This window comes from Euphorbia lathyris, chromosome 9, assembly GCF_963576675.1.
Source record: "Euphorbia lathyris chromosome 9, ddEupLath1.1, whole genome shotgun sequence".
NCBI lineage: Eukaryota > Viridiplantae > Streptophyta > Magnoliopsida > Malpighiales > Euphorbiaceae > Euphorbia > Euphorbia lathyris.
In genome coordinates this window covers 7,891,535-7,917,784 of record NC_088918.1, presented here as the reverse complement: position 1 = coordinate 7,917,784, position 26,250 = coordinate 7,891,535, and the positions used below count along the sequence as shown (strand labels likewise).

The following is a 26,250-nucleotide window of genomic DNA, read 5'->3' as shown; positions in this document are numbered from 1 at the left end:
ATTATAAATTATAAATAAATATATATAAATCGCTATTCAATTTCCTTTGTTACTGTTTTGACAACTCATCAAAAATAAATTTAAAACTCTTCTTATTCATTTCTCTATGTTTCTATTATTCTATATAGTATATATATGAAGAATGAATAAATGACTTTTTAATTTTGATCCAACACTAATATGCGGAGAATCCATTCATTTTATTATAAATATATATATATATCGCTTTTCAATTTTCTTTGTTACTATTTTGACAACTCATCCCTTTAACACTCTTTTTATTCATTTCTCTCTACTTCTGTTATTATATATAGTATAAATATGAGGATTGGATAAATGGCTTTTCAATTTTAATCAAACACTAATATATAGGGAAATACTTCAATTTATTATAAATTATAAATAAATATATAAATGGTTTTTTAATTTTCCTTTATTACTATTTTGACAACTTATAAAAAGTACCTTTAAAACACTTATTGTTCATTTCTCTCTGCTTCTCTTATTATATATAACTACTACTGTACCCGCGCATTGCACGGGTGGATAATTTTTTTTACCAAAATTTAACATTTTAATATTTTTAAATTTTATATTATATTACATATAGTGATATTAATATTTTGTTTTAAAACAATTTAAATTTACAAATTGTAAGTAAATTAACAAACATGCCTTTATAATTGCTTGATAATAGTGTTTGGAAGTTGTTGAAATCATAATCTATTGTCTGTATTGGCACGTGTGCAAGGGTCTTTCCTTTTTGTTCTTGTATAATATTTTTTCTATATAATCTTGTAATTTTAAAATATTTATTACACTTTGTGGCGATGTTTTTTCAATCAAATTCCAGCTCTCCTCAAAGTTCTTGTTCTCGTGCTTTCTAAAATCTTTGATAAATCCATGAATTTGAAATAAGCATGTCTTTCTTTTTTAATTTTTTTTTGTTTATATAGTAGTTTGGAGATTTAAATATTGTGTTAATTATTACAACGAAAAATTAAATGTGTTGTAATTTTAACAGTGATGGTGCGAGTAAAGGTAATCACGGCCCAACATCGGCTATATGCTTGTTCCGAAATCAGAATGGTAGCTAGATGAGGGATATGCGGTGAACTTAGGCGTATGTAAAATAGTCTTGACGAAGCTCTGGGATATGTATTTTAGTTTAAAATTAGCTTGGGAGAGGGGCTTTCGACGGCTGATTTTTGAACTTGACTCTCTTAGTGTTATTCGCATGGTCATGGATGATGGAGTAAGTCGAAATCGGTTCTATTGGTTGATTGACAAATGTCGGGAAATATATAGGCGGGAGTGGGATGTGAGGATGGTACATGTCTTTTGTGAGGGAAATAGAGCGGCAAATTGGATGGCTAACTATGCAGGGCTTTTTTCCTTCGATCTTCACGAGTGTGATGAGCCTCCTGCAGGCATCTAGGATATTTTATTTACAAATATCAGTGATTCGTGTCTTCCTAGGATGATACAAAACTCTTTGTAAAGCTTTTGCCTCCTATTGATAAAAAAAATGAATGAAATTTGAATGTATTCTTATATATTTTTTGTCAATGTGTTATAATTTATTCTCAGTTATATTGGTTTAGTGCTATTTATTAAAGTTAAATAAAGGGAATTTGAATGGATCCTTACATATTTTTTATCGTTATATAATTTTTTTTTGTGGGGATATTTTGTAAGTTATTTTATTGTATCTATTAAATATAAATATAATTTTTTTTCAGTAATATTGGTTTTACTGCTATTTATTAAAGTTAAATGAATGAAATTTGAATGGATCCTTACATATTGTTTATCGTTATATAATTTTTTTTCGTTAGGATATTTTGTAAGTTATTTTATTATATCTATTAAATATAAATTAGAATAGATATAATATTTTTAATTTTCCTTTATTACTATTTTCATAACTCATCAAAAAGCCTCTAAAACTATCCTCGTTAATTTCTCTCTGCTTCCACTGTTATATAGAGTATACATTGTTATATTTACCAATAGTAGGAGAGAAACTCTTCAATAATAAATTATTAATAAAAAAATGAAATAAGGAGATAATAGTAAATCCTCAATAATAGAAAGTATAAACAGACTCTTCGTGATTTGAGAAGTCAGTAAAAAACTGTTGAAAATAATATAATAAATCTAAATATATAAACAGGCTTTTGACCCAGTTTTATAATTTTCCATTGTAAAATGAAGAGGAGTTTCTATTTCCTTCCAAATAGGGTCTGACTACGTCATCAAACAATATAATTTAATTTTAGAACTTTTTATTTTTTAAAACATCTGATGTAAGGGAAAATATAGGCAGGTTTGTGTTTGAAAGATCGACACAAATTTATGCACAAATTTAGCGTTGAATTGAATTATTTTATCGGAAAATATTGTGTAAGAAAATATTTTTCTGATTTTCCAATATTTATTTTCTGAAAAAATTTAGGTTAATTATAAGAAAATTATATGAAGAAAGTGAATTTTTGGAACCTTACTTCATTCATTCTTACGTTTTGAAAACAATAGTCAACTACCATTGCTTTACATTTTCGGTGTTATAGCCAAACATTGGAAAATACTTTATTTTCCAACACAAGTTCTCCTACCCCAAAATTTTCCAAAACATATTTTCCGCAACAAACAAGGCCTTAAACTAAGGATAGTTTTGTAATTTGCTATGTCTAACAGTGAGAAAGCTAAAAAAAATAAATGAAAAGACTAAATCGTTGATGGTGATAAACGTTAAGGATCTCATAATGTATTTTTAAAAATATAAGGACTAAACAACATGTTAATTAAAAATATTAAGACTGATAAATTATTTATCCAATAAATAAATTACACTTAATACATCATCTATACATGTACTTGATCCAAAACACCAATTGTCCCTAAACTTCAAAAGTTCCAAAATGATCCCATATTTTTATCTGATTACTTTAATAACCTCTTATTCTTAATCCAAAATTTCAACTGCCCCGTGAAATTTCAAAATTCCTAATTATTTATCTATTTGGTATTTTCTTTTTGATACTTGGCGGAAAATGTTTTCCACTTTTTATATCCAATAAATTCTATTGAAAAATAAAAAATTAAATGTAACTGAACAAGACAGTTGAAATTTTGAGCAATATATGTATTAGGCCAATAAATAAACACGTAACAAATCATGGTCTCCTAAACTGGATCCCAAAAACCGATTCAACTCTTAAATTTACACGATAATCTTTAACTTTCTTAATATAATCTATTAGTTATCTATATTTATAAAGTGACTTGTTGACCACCTGAACTTACAAATAACCAATTGAACTTGATTAACGAGACATACAATTCAATCTGTCCAAATTTTCTCATTCTTTGCCACATTGATCTAGAGAGTTAATGATGTCACTTTAAACAAGTTCAGTAGGCTAATGACGGATAAATTACACTCATGACCACTGAATTTTATTCATTTTTACGGTATGACCAATAAACTTCAAACAACATAAAAGTCACTCAACTTTACATTTTTAAATATTATATACACTGCACTTTATTTATTTTCATGATATAGCCACTAAACTTCAAAACGTAATATAAAAACCACTCAACTTTACATTTTCTAACAATATGGCCACTAAAATTACTAACACCTCAAAATGACCGTTAACAGCCTCAAAATGGAAACTTTCAAGAATTAAAGTTGCTTAAAACGACATTTACCATGAAACCACAGTTTTTTTTCCCAAAATCACCATTTATGGAGCTCTCTCTTTAAAAATTCACTTTCTCCCTCCTAACCAAACAATCACAAAACAAAATTTTAGAAGAATTAAAGTTGATTAGAATATCATCATCTCTTAAAAATTTTATTTTTAGATCATCGGCAATCATTTTAAGGGGTTGATTGAAGTTTAGTGTTCACAATTTTAGAAAGTGTATATTTGAGTGACTTTTATGTTATGTTTCAAAGTTTAGTGGTCATAACATGAAAATGAGTAAAGTTTAGTGGTCATGGGTGTAATTTACCCGGCTAATGACATACTGGACCAATTGATTTTTTAAGCCAAGTTCAGACATTATTCGAAGCATTTTTTGCAACATTCCAATTTCTAACTCTGGTAGCTGAAATTAGAGGTGGTAAAAGTACACACAACCCGATTACACGATACGAAATCGACACGCAATTTCAGTGTTTGGGTTTAGTTTATTAGGTAATGTATCATTTCTGGAAAGACACGAAACTAACACGCAAATTTTCGGGTTGGGTTAGGGTTGATATCTTAACCCGAAAATGACACGAATATTTAAAATTATTGTGATATTCTCTCGTATTTTTATATGCACTTTATTAATAAAGATAATAAAATTATAATTATTACATGCAAATACGATTCAAACCTCCTAAATTGTTATAAATTGTTATAAGCACATTACATGACCACCTAACATGATATTACTGGACTTTTTTATGGTTAGTGTTAACATACTAATCTAAAAATGACAAAATATTTCAAAATAGTATCATATCTTTTATATGTAACCTGAAAACACGACACGAAATTGACACTAACCCGAACATGTTAACACGATTGTGACACAAAAGTTTTTGGATTGGGTTTGAGTGTACTCTTTTTAACACGAACCCGAAAATGATACGACTCAAACACGAAATTGCCAGGTCTAGCTGAAATAGAAGTTGGATAAGATTATTATATAGAGAATGAAGCAAAAAAGAATATATTAAGTAATATAATCCACTAACAGCATCTATGAACATGCCTGTTTTGCTTCATAGCTAAGCCATGGGTGTATCTCCCTGTTCCTCCCAACCCGACTTTGCATTTCGACTGCCCCTTGAAATAACGGCCCCGAAAGGCTGCTAGATGGGCACGCTAAGCAGGTGGTACTGCATAAATTTTGAAATATTTAACAATCGACGCCATTTTCGTAACAAGCAAGCCAAAGAGGGGAAAGAACAGAAACATGATTTCGCCATACCTGTGGAAACAGACAGGGTGCACCTCACATACCTGAAGGATATGCCAATTATTAGAACAAGTGTGAAACAAAATATATGACAAGAAAACACAACCGGTGCGAGAAAGTGTATTACGTGTAGCAAAAACTATCCGTGAGCATTTGTAAAACATCTACACCGAAATCATTCTCATCCTACAACACATTTTCTGTTAAGATTGGAGTGCCAGTTACCTTAATGGACGCATGGCTGTTCAAGTAGAAGTCAAATTCTCTCTGATGGCACTTTTGTGTATCAACCACAGTACCTGAAATACTATGAAGCACGGACTCTTCCCCGGGGTCGCCGTGGCCGAGTCGGACTCGCCGGACTCGGGGACTCGGCGGGGACACGGCGGGACACGGCCGGAAAATGGGACACGGATGGGGACACGGCGGGACACGGGGGGACACGGCTAGGGTAAAAAAAAGTTAAAAATTAGGGTTTTTTTTTAAATTTTTTTTATAAAATTTAAGGATCAATTATGCAATTTGTCAAAAATCCTAAATTATAATCTCTATCGCACGAATTAGAATTAGGTCTTCTCTCCTTCCTGCGCAAATCGCGATTTCAACCCCTGTGCTGCGTACATCGCAATTCTCCTAACATCACGATTTCGTTTTTGTTTGGGAATAATCAGAAACAATTTCTTCTCTCCTGGGTTCTTCCTTCTCATGCGCTGCGATTCTTCTCCTGGGTTCTTCTCCTAACATCATGATTCCGATTTGTGATTTAACATGTTTTTTATATATTTTTATATCTAATATATATATAATTAATTATATAAAATTTGCCGTGTCCCCGCCGCACCCGTGTCTCATATTTTCTAAAAATGTCGTTTGCCATGTCCGCACCCGTGTCCGTGCTTCATAGCTGAAATAGAATACTTTATTAACATTTGGTTCCACGTGGGCGCTAAACAGGACAAAATTAACGGAAAATGAACTTCATTTGGGTCTGCCATTAGCTCTGAAGCACGGACACGCCTGAACCCTAACGTATCCGGTGTCGGATACGGTTCCGACACGGAAACGGCCGGACACGCCAGGGACACCGTGTCGGGGCCGTTTCCGTAAATTGGAAAAATTGGACACGCGTATCCTTCACGGATACGCGTGTCCCGGAGAAAAAAACCTCCGATTTGCTTCGCTGCTGTATAAACTCCGATCGATCGATTGTTATTCCACAGGTATTTGAAGAATCAGAAAGTTTCTTATTCCCTGGTAAGCCAAAAACTTATCGATTCTAATTCCCTGGTAATACAGAAACTTATCGATTCTTATTCCCTGGTAAGCCAAAAACTTATCGATTCTAATTTAAAGCCATTAATGCAAAAAACTCTCAAACTTCTCCATCAATCTATATAAATAGGGCTGCTAACAATCTTTCACAATTCATTCACATTAGTTCTTCTCTATTCTTGCGTTTCTCATCTCTTTCTCTGTTTTGCTTGGAGATTGAATTATGGATTCAGAAGGCGCAGGATCAGGAAGTTCGAATTCTAGCCAACCTATCGGGAGTAGTACTGATGAATCAAATGCAAAGGATCAAGATAAACATGCTCTGTGGAAATATGTTAAAAAAATTGGGAAATTAGGAGGAGGGGGCAATTGCAGATGGATATGCAATTTTTGTGGGGAAGAAAAGCAAGGCTCCTATACTAGAATAAGAGCTCATCTGTTGAAGATTTCTAATCAAGGGATTGGGTATTATAGGGCTGTTAAAGCTGAACATATATTTGAAATGCGAAAAGTGGAACAAGAAGCAGCAAATGCAGTTTTGAATGCTCAACATAAGAAAGTTCCTTTGCCTCCCTCTAACCTTGGTATGTCTTCAAGCCCTTCATATTTATCTAATCAAAACGTGTCTGATGCTATAAAGAGAAAACGGGTTGATGATTCTCCACTTGCAAAAGCTTTTGACTTGCAAACTAGAGCTGAATTAGATGCCCAGATTGCAAGAATGTTCTATACAGCAGGTTTGCCATTTAATTTGGCAAGAAATCCTAATTATTATAGTTCTTACATGTTTGCTGCTAACATAGTTATTAAAGGCGCGCCTGAGGCGCGCCTATGGCGCATGGCGCACCAGGCGCAGGCCTTAGCGCCATGGCAGCCCCATGGCGAGGCGCAATCGCCATGGCGCGCGCCTGGTGCGCCATTTTGCGCCAAATGCAATTGCCAAAGGCGCACCAAGGCGCGCCTTGGCAGTTAGAGGCAGTTATGGGCAGTTTTTTTATATATCTGGGATGAAGCACATGTTCTATTAACAAAAAGTATTAAAGAGGAGAGAGATTATACGTTTTAAACTAATTAGAAGACGAAGAGACAGAGTCATGAAGAGTTGAAGATGAAACTCTAACATGGGGTTTAGTTGGTAAGGCTGCTGGAGTTGAAGAGATTGCATATAACACTAGAAGAGTAGGAAAAAAGGCTAAAGTATCATCTTCCAAGGATCGAGGAAAAGCCCATGTAGTTGTTCGAGATGAGGAGGAAGAAGAAACTGAGTTTGTTGATGAGGATGAAGAGGATCAGTTTGATGATGACGCTTTAGATGAGGAGTGTGATAGTGATGATGAGGAGTGATGGATTTGGAGAGTTTTGATTAGGAGTAGAACTTAGGAATTAGTATTCAACTTTAAAGTTTGCTAATATGGGGTTTATTTTGCATTTTAAATTTATTTATGCTTAAGATATTTTCATGATTTAGTATTCATTGCATTTTTATGTTAGTTTTATAGTTTTATAATTTTTATTTTTGTCGGTGCGCCTTGTCTCGCTATGGCGCGCGCCATCGCCATGCGCCAAGGCTCCAGGACCCTTTGCGCCTTAGTGCGCCATGCGCCTTTAATAACTATGGCTGCTAATCATAGTTTGGGTGGATATGTACCCCCAAGTTACAATAAATTGAGAACCACCTTGCTTCAACAAGAGAAGGCAAATATAGATAGACAACTACTCTCTATCAAAAGTACTTGGTCTGAGAAGGGTGTTAGCATTGTGAGTGATGGATGGAGTGATCCACAAAGGAGACCATTAATTAATGTAATGGTTGTTACTGAATCTAGTCCAATGTTTTATAAATCTGTGGATTGCTCGGGTGAAGTGAAAGATAAAAAATTCATTTCTGATATTTTGAAAGAAGTTATTAATGAGGTTGGTCATGAGAAAGTGGTGCAAGTCATAACTGATAATGCCAGAAATTGTAAAGGTGCCGGGGAAATCATTGAAGGTATGTTTCCGCATATCTATTGGACTCCATGTGTTGTGCATACACTAAATCTTGCTTTAAAGAATATATGTGCTGCAAAAAATGTGGAAATTAATCAAGATACATATGAAGAGTGTCATTGGATAACAGTGATTCATGGAGATGCTATACAGATTAAGAATTTCATAATGAATCATTCTATGAGATTGGCTATGTTTAATAAGTTTAGCTCTTTGAGGTTACTTGCAGTTGCTGATACTCGATTTGCTTCTATTATTGTCATGCTTAAAAGATTTAAACTTATAAGACGTGCTTTAGAGTTTATGGTTTTAAGTGATGAATGGGCACAATATCGAGACGATGATCAAGAGAAAGCTAAATTTGTTCGTGAGAAAGTGTTGGAGGATGATTGGTGGGAAAAACTTAATTATATAGTTGCTTTCACTGGACCTATGTATGACATGATTAGAGTTTGTGATACAAACAAACCATGTCTTCACTTAGTTTACGAGATGTGGGATTCCATGATTGAAAAAGTCAAGAAGATTATTTTTGAGCATGAACAGAAGCGACTCAACAATTTTTCTAGTTTCTATGATAAGGTTCATTCTATCCTTATTGATCGTTGGACAAAGAATAATACTCCCCTCCATTGTTTGGCTCACTCACTAAATCCAAGGTGATTTTCTAAATTAATTCTCATATTTAGTTTTTCCTTGTTACATGTCGTTTTCTTATCTTTTTGAAATTTTATTTTTTCAAGGTACTATAGTGAAAAATGGCTTGAAGAGGGAGAAGGTAGAATGGCTCCTCATGTGGATCCTGAAGTTTCAACAGAAAGACTCAAATGTTTTCGCAGAATCTTTGCTAATGGTGATGAAAGAAAGAAAGCCAACGATGAGTTTGCTAACTTTTCTCTTAAGACTGGCTCATTTAATGATCCAGATTCTATTTCTAGCAGATATGATCAAGATCCTAGACGTTGGTGGGCATGTTTTGGTTCAAACGCCCCTTTACTTCAAAAGTTGGCTTTTAAATTGCTTGGACAACCTAGTTCTTCATCCTGTTCTGAAAGAAATTGGAGCACTTACTCATTTATTCATTCATTTAGAAGGAATAAATTAACCCCACAACGTGCACAAGATTTGGTATATATCCACAATAATCTTCGCCTTTTATCAAGGAGCAATGATGAATATCAAAGTGAAAAGACAAAAATGTGGGATGTTGGTGGAGATGAATTTGGAAGTATGGATGATGTAGGTGTTCTTGAGTTTGCTGAACTCACTTTAGATGAACCAGAGCTAGAATCCCTACTTGTTGCTGAAGATAGAAATGAAAACATTGGAGAAATAGGTTTTTAGTGTTAAGGAGGAAAGCTTTAATTATGTTTAGTTAAGAGTTTTATAATTTCGTTTATATGTATTTATTTAGTTATATTATAAAAAATCATATATAAAAATATATTTTTAATATTTATAAATGTGCCCCAATATTTTTATTATTTACACGTATCCCCCACGTATCCGTGTCCTGTGTTTTATAGAAATGACGTTTCCCGTGTCCGTGTCCGTGTCGGATACCGTGTCGCGTGTCCGTGTCCGGGCAACATAGGCCATTAGTAGAGTCTGAAATTGCTTTATTTACAACATGTTAGTGCTAACATTGCACGGTTTTATATGTTGTATGAAACCGTGCAATGTTTTGTTGATGGAGTAATTTTAGACTCCATTAATAGCAGTCAATTTCGTGTTAATTTGGTTTCATGTCTAAACATAAATTTAGCCTATAGTTATTGGGAGTGAACAGATTTCCACTCTAAAACCGTGCAATATTAGCAGTGACGTTTGATTCCACATAGCCACTAATTGAGCTCAGGTTAAATACAACACAAAATTAACAGAAAATGGACTATTGTTGTATCTGTTGTCAAAGGAGTCTGAAATCGCTACATCTACAAAAATGTGGTTCGTTGCTCGAATAACCGTAGGCCTAATTTTCTACCTTATTTCAGGAACTTGGACTGGTTCTTGAAGGGCGAGACAGTTCCTATTACAAGTAGTAATTCAAACCAAGAACAGCATCCTCTGAAAGCAGAAAGCACCAAATGTGATGAAAACATGTATCGTTACAGAGAAAACCAACACCTTGATTCAAATTCATACATGAGTTTAAGATCGGCTGAATGATAATTGCAGCTTATTACTAAGCCCATAGCCAATCAAGCCCCTCTAGTAAACACAGTTACCTCTCAATAATTACTGCCTATGAAGCACGGACACGGGTGCGGACGCGGGTGCGGACACGGCAAACGGCATTTTTAGAAAATATGAGACACGGGTGCGGCGGGGACACGGCAAATTTTATATAATTAATTATATATATATTAGATATAAAAATATATAAAAAACATGTTAAATCACAAATCGGAATCGTGATGTTAGGAGAAGAACCCAGGAGAAGAATAGCAGCGCATGAGAAGGAAGAACCCAGGAGAGAAGAAATTGTTTCTGATTATTCCCAAACAAAAACGAAATCGTGATGTTAGGAGAACTGCGATGTACGCAGCACAGGGGTTGAAATCGCGATTTGCGCAGGAAGGAGAGAAGACCTAATTCTAATTCGTGCGATAGAGATTATAATTTAGGATTTTTGACAAATTGCATAATTGATCCTTAAATTTTATAAAAAAATTTTAAAAAAAACCCTAATTTTTAACTTTTTTTTACCCTAGCCGTGTCCCCCCGTGTTCCGCCGTGTCCCCATCCGTGTCCCCATCCGTGTCCCATTTTCCGGCCGTGTCCCGCCGTGTCCCCGAGTCCGGCGAGTCCGACTCGGCCACGGCGACCCCGGGGAAGAGTCCGTGCTTCATAGATTACTGCACTTTTTCATTTTCCTTACCTCAAGCTTTTTCGCAATGAGTCTACCTAGGAAGCTTTTTTGGGTTTGATATTACTGTTCACGTCCATAGCTTCAAACTTATTAACCAGCAGTCACAGGGCTCCAAACGTAATCAATGTCACGATTAGGGATTTCTGACAGAAGTAATTAGGGCAGAATAGAGTTTAGGGAAGATAAGAATAGAGAAGAAGAAGAAATAGAGAGATAGGGAGAGAATCACAGAGTTTGGAGAAGAGAGCAAGAAGGAAAGAGAAAGTATGATTTCTTAATATTCATCTGATATCCATACACTGCTAAGGAAGAGACTAAATAGGAAAAACTGGTGCTGACGTGGCAGCAGTTACAAATCACACAGCTGTTATAATAAACTCCTAATAGGTAATAACAACTATTAAGGCAATAAAACAAGACAAATAACTATCTAAATAATATCTCATAATCCGCCTTTAATTCCTACTCTACGTCATGACAGCATAATCACCCTGTATAGACGTTGACTTCAACTTCGTTCTCTACAAGATCAAATCAATTAAAATTTATTGCTCTCTTCACTTTCTTTGATTTTATAATCTCTGTTTGAACTCTTCTCTCCTTTAGTTTGCAATCGAATTTCCCCCATTTTCTTTATTCTTCATTGCAATAGCAAAAGTCATCAAAATGGTCCTCAAATTGTGATTTAGTTTGATTTACTGATCTGGGTTTTGTTTGAAAGGATTGACTGAAGAAGCTGCAAATGGGAATTCATGGGCACTAGATACTCATTTTTAAACTTGATGATTATCGGAGAATTGATTAATAAGTTTGAAGCTATATGGATGTGAAGGGTAACATCAAACCCACAAAATGACAGAGTGCAGTAACTGAGATGTTAACGGTGTTTACTAGAGGGGGTTGATTGTCCATTTAAAAATAGGGTAGGGGCTTGATTGGCTATTTTAAAAGAATGGGGATCCAATTGATTTTGATTGCATAGTTTAAGGGCTAAATTGAGCCTTATGCCTTAAAACATAGTTGAATAGACAGACTTTCCAATGTACTCAATTTGTTTAGCAATTAAAATCTTGTCCTACATCCATTATAGCTATTATAATAGCATGGTTGTTTAAGCCTAGCCTATAAACTGCCATTCCCACTATCTGCAATTGAACAATGAAAATTTTGTGCGGAACATAAAATATTTTCCAGTGTTTGACAACACTGAAAAACGAGAAGAAGTGGTGGGTAGCTACTATTTTTAAAAGGGTCAAAAGGAATGGGGTAGTATTCCAAAAGCTTAGGAAAATATTTTACTCTCAAAAGTGTAAAACATTTTCCTCACTTTCTTCATAAATTTTGCTGTTCACCAACCTAAAAATTTTCATTGACTTATTTTCCTAAGCAAACTAACACCAGAAAATCAGAAAAATATTTTACTGCACAATATTTTCCAGCAATCAAATGGGGCCTAAATTTAACATTTAGGATTTCAATACATGAGTATTCATTCATTTCAATCAATCTCTTGCAGAAAACTACCTGCATGAATTGCTCGGATTTCAGAGACACTGCAAGAGAAAGCAGAGGAAAAAACGAATTTACCTGTCATGGGTGGATAGGACGTTGCCAGCCATGGTGCTTCATGGTTTCCTATGGTAACATTGGTAAGCTATGAAGAGCAGCTTGCAGCTTTTGGATCTGTATAATTTTAACAATCCATAAGATGATTTAATAAATTAAAAAAGAAAAAGAATCAAAACTATGAGAATTCAGAGCCAAAGATGGAACTTGTTAATTATTATTAGATTATTGCTATCGCTCTCTTCGTCTCTTTAATGCATTAGACACTTCCTATCAATAAATTTACACCACTAATACAATTTTTCTTCTCTAAGAATTGATAAGTTCATACAAAATGCAAGGAAAAAGTTTAAAATATAAACATTAAGAAGACAGAGGTACCTGACCCGGATGTATAATAGTTTTATACAATCTTACAAAGTGAGGACATGCTTCTTCATTGATCTACAGAACAAGTAACCAAATAAAGCTATATTTAATTAGTATAGTGATGAATAAAGAGGGGGAAGCAAGCAATCTTTATTCATATGATACTACCTGTGATATGTGCTCTGCTGCATCAATCTAGATAAAATAGAAGAAGACAACAAATAAGCCGAGCAAGAAGCTCCTAGACAATATTCCGCAGACAACTATATTATGCACTGAATGGATAGCAACATGAAGAAGGCTGAAAATAGAGCATTGGTCCATAATAAAACCAGAGAATTAACTGGTGGAAGATAACCCTCTTCAAACGATGAACAAGCCTGGAAGATACCGTCTCAAAAAGTGACCAATAATTCGGACTGCTCATGCTGAATTTGTGTATTTCAGTTATCACTAGGAGGAACCTACCCAACTTAATGCTGCTTCCTTCTTGATATTATTCTTTTCCATCATTGTTCTTATGTTTGATGCATTTTCCCATTGTCCGACATCAACGTACATGTTGTATAACAAGACATATGGAACTGAACTGTCGGGTTCAATTCTCATCAATGCTTTAGCAGCAACTTGAGCCATCTCTAAATTGTTATGGACCCTTGAAGCATTCAGTAATGCGCCCCAAACAGTCTTATCAGGCTCAACTGGCATGCTATTGATTAAATTTAAGGCATCTTCAAGCTGTCCATGCCGACCCAAATTGTCTACAAGGGATGCGAAGTGTTCAATCCCTGGCTTAATACCATATTCAGCCATGGATTTAAATAGCTGACAAGCTTCATCAACTAGTCCTACATTAGAACAGGCATTCAAAACTGATATAAAGGTTATATATGTAGGCCGTACATTGAAACTTCTCATCAATTTGAAGAGTTCAAAAGCCTCGGTAGCGTAACCATGAGATGCATATCCTCCTATCATTGCATTCCAAGATCTTACTTCTTTATGACTTCCCATTTCATAAAAAATGGAACGTGCCACTGTTATTGCCCCGCATTTTGAATACATGGTAATGATAGCGTTATTTAGAGGGACATCCGGAATAACTGTCTTTATGACCAACTGGTGAATCTGCAAGCCTAGGCGCACATCGACGATCCCAGATGACACGCCGAGAAGGGAAGATAAAGTATGTTGATCAGGTTTCTCTCCTTCCATTTGCATCCTAATGAAGAGCTCAACTGCCCCTTCATAATCCTCATTCTTTTCGTACGCAGCAATGATGGAATTCCATGAGATCAAGTTCTTGCAAGGCATCCTCTGAAAGAAATCATGAGCACATTCCAAATTACCCTTTAGGGCATACCCAGAGATCATTGAATTCCATGAAACAGTGTCTGGATTTGGCATTTCAGAAAAAAGATTCAAGGCTTCCTCCATATTTGATGAGAGAACGTAACCATTAATCATGGTATTCCACGAAAAAGTATCTCGTTCTGTCATTTGATCGAACAGTTCTCTGGCAGAAACAATATCCTCAGCCTTTACATAGCACATCATCATGGTATTCCATGACATTAAATTTCTCTCAAACCTCCCACCGCTCTCTCTTCCCTTGTCACCGTAAAATGGAATCTGATCGAAAAGACTTCGAGCCTCATTAACCCTTCCTCTCTGACCATAGCCAGCGATCAAAGTATTATAAGCAAGCAGCTTCCCAGAATCGTTTTCCCCATATTTAAGCGAAATTCTTGCAGCTTTATCAAGTTCTCCATTCTGAATAAGACCTGCCACGAGTACATTTAGAGATGAAGCATTCCTCTCTGGCATTGTCTCAAAAAACTCAATTGCACGAAGCACATTGCCATTCTGTAAGAAACCAGTAACTATAGCATTGCAGGAGATAGAATTTCGCTCCGGCATAGAGTTAAAAAGCTGCAAGGCCTCCTCCATCATCCCATTCTTACAGTACCCGCTGATCATCGTGTTCCAAGAAACGCAGCTCCTCTCAGGCATGTGATCAAACAAGTACCGTCCCACCTCTACAAATTTCCTCCCACGACACGATAATACATATGCTGAAATCATCAAATTCCACGAGACAACATCTCTCTGAGGCATTGCATCAAACAGTTTTCTGGCTTTGGTTATCTCTCTTCGATTGACATAGCTGGTAATCATTGAATTCCATGTGACAGTGTTTCTTCGCTCCATCTTATCGAAGAGAGTTCTTGCATCATTGATTTGTCCGATTCTAGCGAAATGCACAATCTTTTTGTTGAGAGAATACAACTCCATGTCTTGAAAAGAACGCTTTGATGTTGCAGTGGAGACGAAACAGCGATTTTCCGCCCTTGCAAAAAGCTGCAATCTAGTTCCAAGTTTTCGATTGCATGATTTCATAAACTCCAAATTCAATCGCCGGATCATTGTTTTAATACACCTAGACAAAGATATTACTATTAGAAATACAAATTGAGAAATTTTGTACCACCAACATTTTGCAATTTTAATTTTAGTAGTTATAAAGGAGAGATAATTTAGATCATTGATATTTAGTTTACCCAAATTAATATAACAACAATATCTTGAGGAGCACCACTAATTCAGCATCCCATAAAGAAGAAGAGATAAAAACATAAAAATAAAATAAAATCAACCATGAAAAAAAACAAATGTTTATTTTTGAATGATTTTCTTCTATGAACTTATCCTCTCATCAATGTTCATTTTAGATTTATATCTAAACATAAACTGGAATGGAGTAAAATGCTAATAAGCATTCACAAAGCAAAAGGAACAACTATTGATTTCTTTTATCTGACAAACGGATGTTTTTTCAAAATCTGTTCCTTGCCAGATTAGTTATATTTCAAGTCATTCCAGTAATGTAATTATTACTACTATTGGATCTCAATTTGAGGCATTTAATTTTATCAGGGAGAGAAATACTAGTGTACATCTATTCTTTATCCACATAATAAAAGGAAAAAAAAAGATCCACCTCCATTTATGGATGATCTAGATGATGATTGAAGAGGAAATACAAACACAAACAGGAAACACAAAACAAAAACATGTGCTCAGAGGTAGTAAATTAAAAATGCAAATCAGAAACCTGTGATTAAGAATCAGGAAACAATAAACATACCTCGGTTAGTCCTTAATTCAGTTGTCTGAAATTTTGAAGAGAAGGAGCAAATTGCTAATTCTTAGTAATTTTTCAATCTGATTAATACCCAAGGGACAGGAAACTGAAGAAGAGAAGCAAAAATTGAGAAGAAGTTAAAGAATTAACAAGAAGTAAACTGAATATCAGTGAGTCGTAAACGCAGGTCTGAGGTCGCATAAGAAGGGATTGTGTTTATTCCTTTCAAGGTTCAGTTTGCTTCTTCTTGGGCGCATCACCGTCTTCAACAACAGGAGGTAGCATCTGCAAAATTAAGGTCATTGAGACAATTTATCAAACACTTCATAGGCATGATGAAGCAACAACACTACAGGATAAAATCGTGAAATAACAAGTAAAAGCAACTGAAATTCATTACAAGGTTAGGCTTATAGATGTTGTGAACAACGGAGGCGCCGGCGAGAAGAGAGACGATGACAACAACACACGAACATCCCAGCGACGATGCGCCGGTAGGCTGCTTGGCTGCTCTAAACCATATTGGAAAGTAATTGGGCTTAGGCAAGGGTTGGCCCAGAGGTACAAGGCGGAACCCGAAATTTTGGAGGTAGATGGGCGAAGTAGTAAATAAATACGATAAAAAAATAAAATAAAAAAATCAAAAGAAAATTATTTGAAACTAGTACGTGGATTAGTGAAGATGTGGACATATCTTAAAGATGCCGCAACATTAGTGCAGACCTTCAAGGATTACCTCATGATTTGATCGGGAAAAAAAATCTAATAAAAACATATATATCAACGGATTTTGCTCCAAAATGGGACTTACAATGAAAATTATTCTTTATTAGGAGTCTAATTAAACATTTTACCCACTGTAAGACTTGTTTAACTAGGCTCAAAATTAGAAGGCTAGCTTCCGGTTTCAATTTGCAAAGAAACCGGAAGCTAGTCTTCCAGTTTCTCTGTTTTTATTTTTTTTATTATAAAATTTAAGAAATTGGAAGTGCGGGTTTGTGTTTTTAAAATATTTTTTTTTTCAACTTTGAAAAGGTTGTTTCCGCCTTTTCAAATTTTTAACATAAAATTTCAAAAAAGTCTCAATAGATTTTTTAAACTTTTAATTTAACTTCAACCTTTAACTATTTATGTTTAAATTCATTATTTAAACATTTCCTTATCAAATTAGTTAGTAGTAAACATCTAATTCGGTTAAAAAAGTTTTATTATTTTAAATATGAGTTTGAAATTATAATTTTGACAGTTTAAATTACGATTTTTATGCTGATCAAAAAAATAAATTATAGTTTTTACAGTTTCTTTATAGTCACATTACAGTTTGTACTTCAAAATTTAATTGTCACTTCGAACATTTAATTGTCATTTCGAACAGTTTAAATTACAGTTTGAAATGGTTTAACTGTCACTTTGAACCGTAATTTTTTGGTGACGTCCATAATTATGTTCAAAGTAACAGTTAAATAACAGTCAAACCATTTCAAACTATAATTTAACCTGTTCGAAGTGACAGTTAAATGTTCGAAGTGCAAAAACCATATTTCTAACTATAATATGATTATAAAGAAACTGTAAAAACCGTAATTTAAACTGCCAAAATTATAATTTCAAACTCACATTTAAAAGAATAAAATATTTTTTACCGAATTGGATATTTACTACTAACTAATTTGGTAAGAAAATATTTAATTAATGAATTTAAAAATGAATAATTAAATATTGAAGTTAAATTAAAAGTTTAAAAAATATATAGGGGCTTTTTTGAAATTTTACGTTAAAATTTTTGAAAAGGCGGAGACCAACTCTTTGAAGTTTAAAAAAAATATTTTAAAAACAGAAACGGGAACCTATAATAAAAATAAATAAAAATAAAGGAACCTGAAGACTAGCTTCCGGTTTCTTTGCAAATTGAAACCGGAAGCTAGGCTTCCGGTTTCGAGTCTAGTTAAACAAGTCTCACAGTGGATAAAATGTTTAACTAGACTCCTAATAAGGAATAATTTTTATTATAAACCTCATTTTGGGGCAAAATCCTACATTAATATAAGAAAAATATTTTATTTCGCTTTAAATATACAGTTACTAATAAAAAGACATTGTATAAATCATTATACATTAACATGCTCTAAAAGTAGCATTTTCTGTATTATTATTTTTAATAAAAATGTTAATTATGAGTCCTCCTTCTCTTGGATCGTGGATGTATACCGTGATTGTTTAGACATAAAATTATTGTCATCGCATCGCATCTGTTGAAATGTATTCTATATACTTTTTTTTTTATAAAAAAATATAACTTTTGAACACTCTCTCCCTTGACTTTGAGTAGGCGTCCCTTTTGCCTAAGCCACAACGACCTGCATAGGTACCATTTTACTGTAAAAGTAAGGGCTATTTATATAGATTTAAGTAAAAATATAAATAGAAAAATTCAGTTTTAAAAACTTATCTACGGTTATAACAAGTAATAATTTAAATTATATCAAACTAAATAAATTATTATTTTTAATATATTTTAAAGATTGAAGTTTATAAATTAGGGGTCTAGGATATTCTTTTTTTAGGTTTAACATTTATGAATGGGGGTTTAGAATTTATGAAAAATAGTGACATATCAAGAATTAGTTGTTATAGTATGATTTAATTGTAATTTTTATAACTAATTATAATTTTTATATAAAACGTCCATTATAAATATACAATATATAAATGTGCAGTTTTATTATTGGGGCTTGAGCAGGTCTTATGTCTGATTGTGCTAAATATATACATGTCGAAATATATCTTATTCATATGATAAAAAAAAAAATTGATAGCGTAAGGCGATTCTTTCTATTTTTATATCTAGGATCCGACTTATATCATCAATACTAATAGGAAGTGCAAAATTATGGCAAGAAAAGGAGAATTAAAGAAAAAAATTGGAACAAAAATATCACTTGATTCATTAATCCTAAAAAAAATATAAGCAAAGTTCTATCCTTGAGTGATAAATGGAAAATTCGTGAAAAGTTACCATGAAATAGTGCACCGACACATCTTCATCGACGTTGTTTTTCGACTCGAAGAACGAAAACTAACTATCGAGATTTTAGGATATTTAGACACATACTTTGTAAAAGGGTTCATGCATGTTTGTTACGGGAGGAGCAACAAGATTAATTTGGTAAGAATGAAAAATTTTAATCCATTTTTCTAGATTGCAGGCTCATGAAGATATATATTCGGTACCTTTATATTTTATCCCTTACTTTATTATATTGTTGGCCTATTTGAATCCAATGGTGAAAACCACACCAAGTAACGGTACTTTGTAAAAAACAAAGTAACCATAGCGGGCACCTTTAGTTCATACTATAAAAATTATTTTTTAGAAAAAAAAATTAATTTTTAATGTCACTATTTTCTATATATCATAGTTAAAGTATATTTTTATATCTTGATTAAAAAGATTTAGACCCTATTTTATAAATTTAAACGCTAAAAATATATCATAGACTCATAATTTATAAATTTTAATCTTTAATTTGAAATAATTCAAATTATTATTTAATAATATTTTTTTAAATTGAATTTCTCTATAAACTTCTCTTTGCATTTTTCGATTAATTAATTATAAAGTTAAAATTAAATCGAATATATTATATTTTAATTTTAAAAAAAAAACTCCATCTTTAAACCTAAAAAATATCCTATACCCCTAAAACCTAGTCTCTAAAAATATATTTAAAAAAAGTAATGATTTAGTTTGCCCAATATTTATATGGGCTATCCAGCCCATTATATATGGGCCAAGACACGTCCCAACTTAAATACTAATATTAGTCCGAAAAAGAACTAACCCATATAATCTACACCGGGAAACACGCGCTCACAAACACGTGGCGGGATCTTATTGGGTTATTTATCGGTAGTTTTGTAATTAAAAGGCGATTCTCAATATAAATAGAAGCTCTAACTCAAACCCTGCAAATTCAATTTCTTCTTTCAAATTGGAATTAATTCTACAGAAACCTAGATCGTCCGTTTGCGCTCTACAAACTTATCAAGGTATTTATCTGATATGCTTCGATCATCTGCTTTGATTTTGCTTTCTTTTGTTTTCTTTAGGTGTAATCGTAGTAATTTTATGGAGCTTTTATTGTGATAACCATGTCAATTAGGCATATGTTCTTTAAAGAAGACGAATAATCGTAGATCCGTTCGTTCGTTTGCTCAATTTTGATTGATTTGATTGGTTGCCTTTGTTATTGTTGTTGTTATGTTATTATTTGCAGTAGAATCAATCAAAATTGGATTAGGGTTTTGCATCAGCGATTAACTTCTTGGAGTCCGATTTAGTATTGATGATGGCTTGAGATTCGGTTAAATTTTGTTTAATTTTGTTCAGTTTAGGGTTTTGCATCAGCGATTAACTTCTTGGGGTCCGATTTACTATTGATGATGGTTTGAGATTTGGTTAAAGTTTGTTTAATTTTATTCAGTTCTTAGTAATGGCTGTGTGATCTAGTTTATCATTCCCTTGATCACAGGGCTTTCAATTTCTGACGCTTATAATATGATTTTTGTTTGCATTTAAATCATATATAATCAGGATATCTCGGTTTTCTTGTTATCATCCTTTAAACTTGTGCTTTAAATAGTATTTTCTTTAACGGTTTTAGGTTGTTGCTGAATGCCACAATTGGTTGTTTAAAGGGATTTTATATTTGATGTGCTTAAGGGGATTTTGTGGGTGCTTTCTCTACCAAACAAACACTCTGACTTTGATAATCATTGTTCTTTTTTCTTTTTTTTGGACTGAATTGATAATTATTGTTCTTATTATCATTGTGTTTGCAATGTTTTCTTATGTTGTGTGTGTAATAACATTCACCTGTTTTAGTCTTTCTAAATTGATATGTTTTTTCTCTGAACAGATGCAGATCTTTGTGAAAACTCTCACTGGGAAGACAATCACCCTTGAGGTGGAAAGTTCAGATACAATTGACAATGTTAAAGCCAAGATACAGGATAAAGAAGGCATCCCACCTGACCAGCAGAGGCTTATCTTTGCCGGAAAGCAACTAGAGGATGGACGGACACTTGCTGACTACAATATCCAGAAAGAGTCCACCCTCCATTTGGTTCTTCGGCTCCGAGGTGGTATGCAGATTTTTGTCAAAACTCTCACAGGGAAGACCATTACTCTGGAGGTTGAGAGTTCAGACACCATTGACAATGTGAAAGCCAAGATCCAAGATAAAGAAGGGATCCCACCTGACCAGCAGAGGCTCATCTTTGCCGGAAAGCAACTAGAGGATGGACGGAATCTTGCTGACTACAATATCCAGAAAGAGTCCACCCTCCATTTGGTTCTTCGGCTTCGAGGTGGTATGCAGATTTTTGTCAAAACTCTCACAGGGAAGACCATTACTCTGGAGGTTGAGAGTTCAGACACGATTGACAATGTGAAAGCCAAGATCCAAGATAAAGAAGGGATCCCACCTGACCAGCAGAGGCTCATCTTTGCCGGAAAGCAGCTAGAGGATGGACGGACACTTGCTGACTACAATATTCAGAAAGAGTCCACCCTCCATTTGGTTCTTCGGCTTCGAGGTGGTATGCAGATTTTTGTCAAAACTCTCACAGGGAAGACCATTACGCTGGAGGTTGAGAGTTCAGACACTGTTGACAATGTGAAAGCCAAGATCCAAGATAAGGAAGGCATTCCCCCGGACCAGCAGAGGCTTATTTTCGCTGGAAAGCAACTCGAGGATGGACGGACACTTGCTGACTATAATATCCAAAAGGAATCAACCATTCATTTGGTGCTCCGTCTCCGTGGTGGGATGCAAATCTTTGTGAAAACCCTTACTGGAAAGACCATCACCTTGGAAGTTGAAAGTTCCGACACCATTGATAATGTGAAAGCCAAAATCCAAGACAAGGAGGGCATTCCCCCTGATCAGCAGAGACTTATATTTGCTGGAAAGCAACTTGAAGATGGTCGTACTTTGGCTGACTACAACATTCAGAAAGAGTCTACACTCCACTTGGTGCTCCGTCTCCGAGGTGGCATGCAGATTTTCGTCAAAACTCTTACTGGAAAGACCATAACTTTGGAGGTTGAGAGCTCAGATACAATTGACAATGTGAAGGCTAAAATCCAGGACAAGGAGGGAATCCCACCCGATCAGCAGAGGTTGATTTTCGCTGGGAAGCAATTGGAGGATGGACGGACATTAGCAGATTATAACATCCAGAAGGAATCAACTCTGCACTTGGTTCTCCGTCTTCGTGGTGGGTTTTAAGCTTGTTCAATTGCATCTGTTACAATTCGTCTGCCATGTCCTTATTCGAGTATGTTTCTGTCTTTATGATATATCTTCTATGTTAGTGTGTTTTTCTCATGGTTAGCTGCTGCTCAAACTATTTTAAACGTGATTATTGTGCTTTTGCATCATATTTTAATGCGTTAAAAAGCTCTAAGACAATGTAAGAATATGATTTAATGATTGTTGGAGCATGATTTGTGTTTTAGTCTTTTTAAACATAATTCTGATCCTCCATTTAGCTAAAAATTGTTCAAAGTTTGCTAACGAGATAGTTAATTGTGCGCATCAAATTCGGTTATTGTGATTATTTGCAAATAGAAGAGCCCGCATCAAATTCGGGTAATGTGATAATCCGCAAATAAATGAGGCTTTATATTTTTCACAACCGTTTTGATGTGCACAACTAGCTATTCCAGTTGCCAATGGTTTAATGTGTTCGATTATAATTGATTGAAAGGTTAATCTGGTTATTCATATATATAACTGTTATTACGAATGACTTAAATTCTTATTAAATCGAAGTATTTGAATCTAAGAATTTATTTCGGGTCAAGTCATAGTGTTAGAGAGACCAAAAAAAAAAAATTGAGTTTTGGTGACATCAACTATTTAGAGACATTTGAAATAATTTCTTTTTCTCTACAAATATAAACTAAATTAGTCGAATCACTTAAATAAATATTATCTTTTAAGTTAGTGCACGGTGAACACATGTTTAATTTAAGAATACTCAAATAATATTAATTTAGCACTCATAATTCACTAGAAACAAGCCTTTTAAATGAATAATATTAATTTAGCACGTATAAATCACTAGAAACAAGCCTTTTAAGTGCATAATATTAATTTATCACGTATAAATCATTGGAAACAAGCTTTTTAAGTGAATCTTGGATGTGTAGCTACTTTCAGTGTAATTAAGGGTGGCATTATAGTTAGTAAGCAACAATAAATAGAATGTGGTTTGTAGATAATTTAATATAGGATTAAAATTGATCTTTTTGAGAAACGGTGGGTTAAATTTGTATTATCTTTCATGTTACAGCTAAATCTATACTTCCTTTAAAACGTTAGAGCATCTCCAAGAGACTCTTAGTGAGCTCTCTAAAAATAATATAAATAATTGACTCTTAGTGATTTAAGAGTCATTAAGATATATCATCTCCAACAATACTCCTTATATTCACTCCTTATTTATTATTTTATTATTAAAATTATTTTTTATTGTTACATTACCAATAGTGTGAGGAGAGAGACACATCAATAATAAATTATTAATAAAAAATGAAGTTAGGAGGCACTAAGAGGTGGAGAGAGGAGGATGGAGAGGCTCTTAGTGATGAATTTTCATTCTCCCTCCTCAAATTTTCATTCTCCCTCCTCAAATTTTAATTTAAGAGTCAATTTAAGAGGCTGTTGGAGATGCTCTTAGGATTAAATTTGGCTATTGTACATCTATTCTATTTTAATTCTTACAAATATTATATGCAAGATTTCTTTAATTGTTCCAAATTCTTTAGTTGGATAGTTTTTTTTTTCCTTTTATAAGAAACTTAGAGCTCTGGGGCATGATTTCTGGCATCCAAATTGCTCTCGATTATGGAGCAATTACACTTGATGTGGAGTCGGATTGAGCTGAAGTTGTCTCCTTCATAAATAATCTTGTCTGTTTCATCACCCAACTCGCTTTCTCATTAGGCGTATCCAGCTCCTCTTGGATAGATTGGAGTTTGCTAAAGTTTCTCATGTTTTTTTAAGAACGTAACAGATGTGCTGACTTTCTAACCATGATAGATGCTTCCATCGTAATGGGTTCCATGGTCCTTCCTCTGATAGGCTGAAACTGTTGAAAGATGAGTTGCTCTCCTCCATCTGCTTACTATCTAGTGTAGCCGAGTTGCTCTCCCCTTTGCTTACTACATGTCAAAAAAATCGGAAAAGGCAAAAGATCAAAGATTAACCATATCAATACAATTTATACTAAAATGATGAGATATCCTTTAGGGATGTAAATGGCTGAAAGCATAGAAACTCCAAATTGAGAAGTTACTAGAAATAACCCATTTCTAGATTCAATGGAAGCCCAAAGTTCAAAGAGGTGCTTGGGCATCAACACAGGAAGAATCAATTCCAGATTTTATTTTTATTTTATAAAAAATAAAGAAAATAATAATAATCCACGATTCATCACTTTCTTTTGTAATACCCTATCCTTAGGAGAAGTCAAATCTCCATGCCTCATTGAAAGAGAGATGCCCCTAACCAATAGATGATGGGGACACGTTTGCCCGACCGCCAACATACTATGTTCTGTATACTTTTGTTGGGTCTGTTGCTACTGCGTGCTGAAGAAAAGATCTAATTATATTAGTGTCTAGAATTGATTTCTTCTATGTAACGAGCCGGAACGGAGAATGCATTTTCCATCCCCGTTTCCCGACTAGGGGATTCACCATCCCCCATCCTTGTAAGCTAAATGGTGACAAACTTATCCTTATCCCCACGGGGAATCCTATTCCCCGTTTACAGATGTTCCAAAAATGTTATTTCCATTCTCCACGAACAATCATTGTTTATGTTTAAAAAAATCAGTAAAGACAAAAAAAAAAGACGTTTAAGAAACAATTGCTAATAATGCTAAGTATTAACAATAATTCTCAAAATTTTCAAATCATAAAAAAATGAAAATGAAAACAACCAAATTATCTAAAAAAATCAATTCTCAAGGGGAATAATTGGGGATCCCCATCAGATATTAACGGGACGGGGATCCCTGTAGGGTGGGGATACCTTTCTCCATTTCCGTCTCATTCCCGTCATGGGGGATAAAACTAAATTTTACACCAAACTAAATTGTTTTGCATGTCTTTCTTTATATAAAATAGGCCTAATGCTCCTCCAGTCCCATTGACTTGTTCAAATTGGTCATTTTATCCCTCCAACTCATCGAATGTCCTATTTACCTTCTTAACTCTATAGAAAGGGTATTTTCCACCCCCTTAACTTGTTCAAATTATTCATTTTAGCCCTCTTCAACTCATCGAATGTCCTATTTACCACTTTAACTCCATAAAAGTAGTATTTCACACCCCTAATGATCATATTTACCTCCCTTAACTCCATAAAAGTGGTATTTCTTACCCTTTTATAGTGCAAAATTAATAGCACTTAGTCAAATGAGTTTGAAAATATATATTTTTAATATCAACTTTTTATTTTGTTTGAATTTGATAATTATATCGATCCTTCATGTGTTTATTATAATAATATTGTATTACAATAATTAGATAATTAAAATTTAACCAGCAAAAAAAGTTGAAAAGAGAAAGAATGAATAAAAATACAAATAACAAGATTTTTTTTTTTTTTGATAAAAAAACAAGAATATTAATATAAACAAGTTAAAGACATTATATGTAGGGAAAATGTACCAAAATAGGTCTATGATTTTGGAGAAGTATCAATTTAGGTTCCACGTACAAAATATCACCAATATAGGTTTAACGTTTAAAAAATGTATCAATTTAGGCCTCGATGACGGATTGTAAGGGGTGAGAAATACCACTTTTATGGAGTTAAGGGGGTAAACAGGACATTCTATGAGTTGGAGAGGGGGTAAATGGACAAGTTGAGGGGTGAGAAATACCACTTTTATGAAGTTAAGGGGGTAAATATGATATTCTATGAGTTGGGGGGATAAATGGATAAGTTGAGGGGATGAGAAATACCACTTT

The 26,250-nt window shown here is 33.9% G+C and overlaps 2 protein-coding genes across 5 annotated transcripts; one reads left to right on the top strand and one right to left on the bottom strand.

Annotated features, from left to right (window-relative positions):
- Positions 1-3,055: 3,055 nt before the first annotated feature.
- Positions 3,056-16,762, bottom strand: LOC136207026 (pentatricopeptide repeat-containing protein At1g62260, mitochondrial). 4 transcript variants are annotated; one of them, XM_065998269.1, is made up of 8 exons: positions 16,600-16,762; positions 16,203-16,484; positions 13,223-15,494; positions 13,067-13,129; positions 12,707-12,802; positions 5,212-5,890; positions 4,999-5,030; positions 3,056-4,906 (listed from the first exon to the last, which is right to left on the bottom strand). In XM_065998269.1, exon 3 carries the CDS (start codon positions 15,479-15,481, stop codon positions 13,508-13,510), a length of 1,974 nt encoding a protein of 657 aa, XP_065854341.1. In that variant the 5' UTR covers positions 15,482-15,494; positions 16,203-16,484; positions 16,600-16,762; the 3' UTR covers positions 3,056-4,906; positions 4,999-5,030; positions 5,212-5,890; positions 12,707-12,802; positions 13,067-13,129; positions 13,223-13,507. The 4 variants fall into 4 exon arrangements, with proteins under 4 accessions (XP_065854341.1, XP_065854340.1, XP_065854342.1 ...); XM_065998268.1 differs by lacking the exon at positions 5,212-5,890 and having other exon boundaries at positions 3,075-4,906; XM_065998270.1 differs by lacking the exons at positions 3,056-4,906; positions 4,999-5,030; positions 5,212-5,890 and adding an exon at positions 5,897-10,314.
- A 3,384-nt stretch (positions 16,763-20,146) lies between these two features.
- LOC136205902 (polyubiquitin-like) lies at positions 20,147-22,737 on the top strand. The gene is made up of 2 exons (XM_065996751.1): positions 20,147-20,249; positions 21,119-22,737. Exon 2 carries the CDS (start codon positions 21,119-21,121, stop codon positions 22,490-22,492), a length of 1,374 nt encoding a protein of 457 aa, XP_065852823.1. The 5' UTR covers positions 20,147-20,249; the 3' UTR covers positions 22,493-22,737.
- Positions 22,738-26,250: the final 3,513 nt, after the last annotated feature.

What these genes read in the sequence shown, in the direction of transcription:
- LOC136207026 (XM_065998269.1), bottom strand. Translation starts at nt 15,481, where the DNA reads ATGATCCGGCGATTGAATTTGGAGTTTATGAAATCATGCAATCGAAAA.
- LOC136205902 (XM_065996751.1), top strand. Translation starts at nt 21,119, where the DNA reads ATGCAGATCTTTGTGAAAACTCTCACTGGGAAGACAATCACCCTTGAG.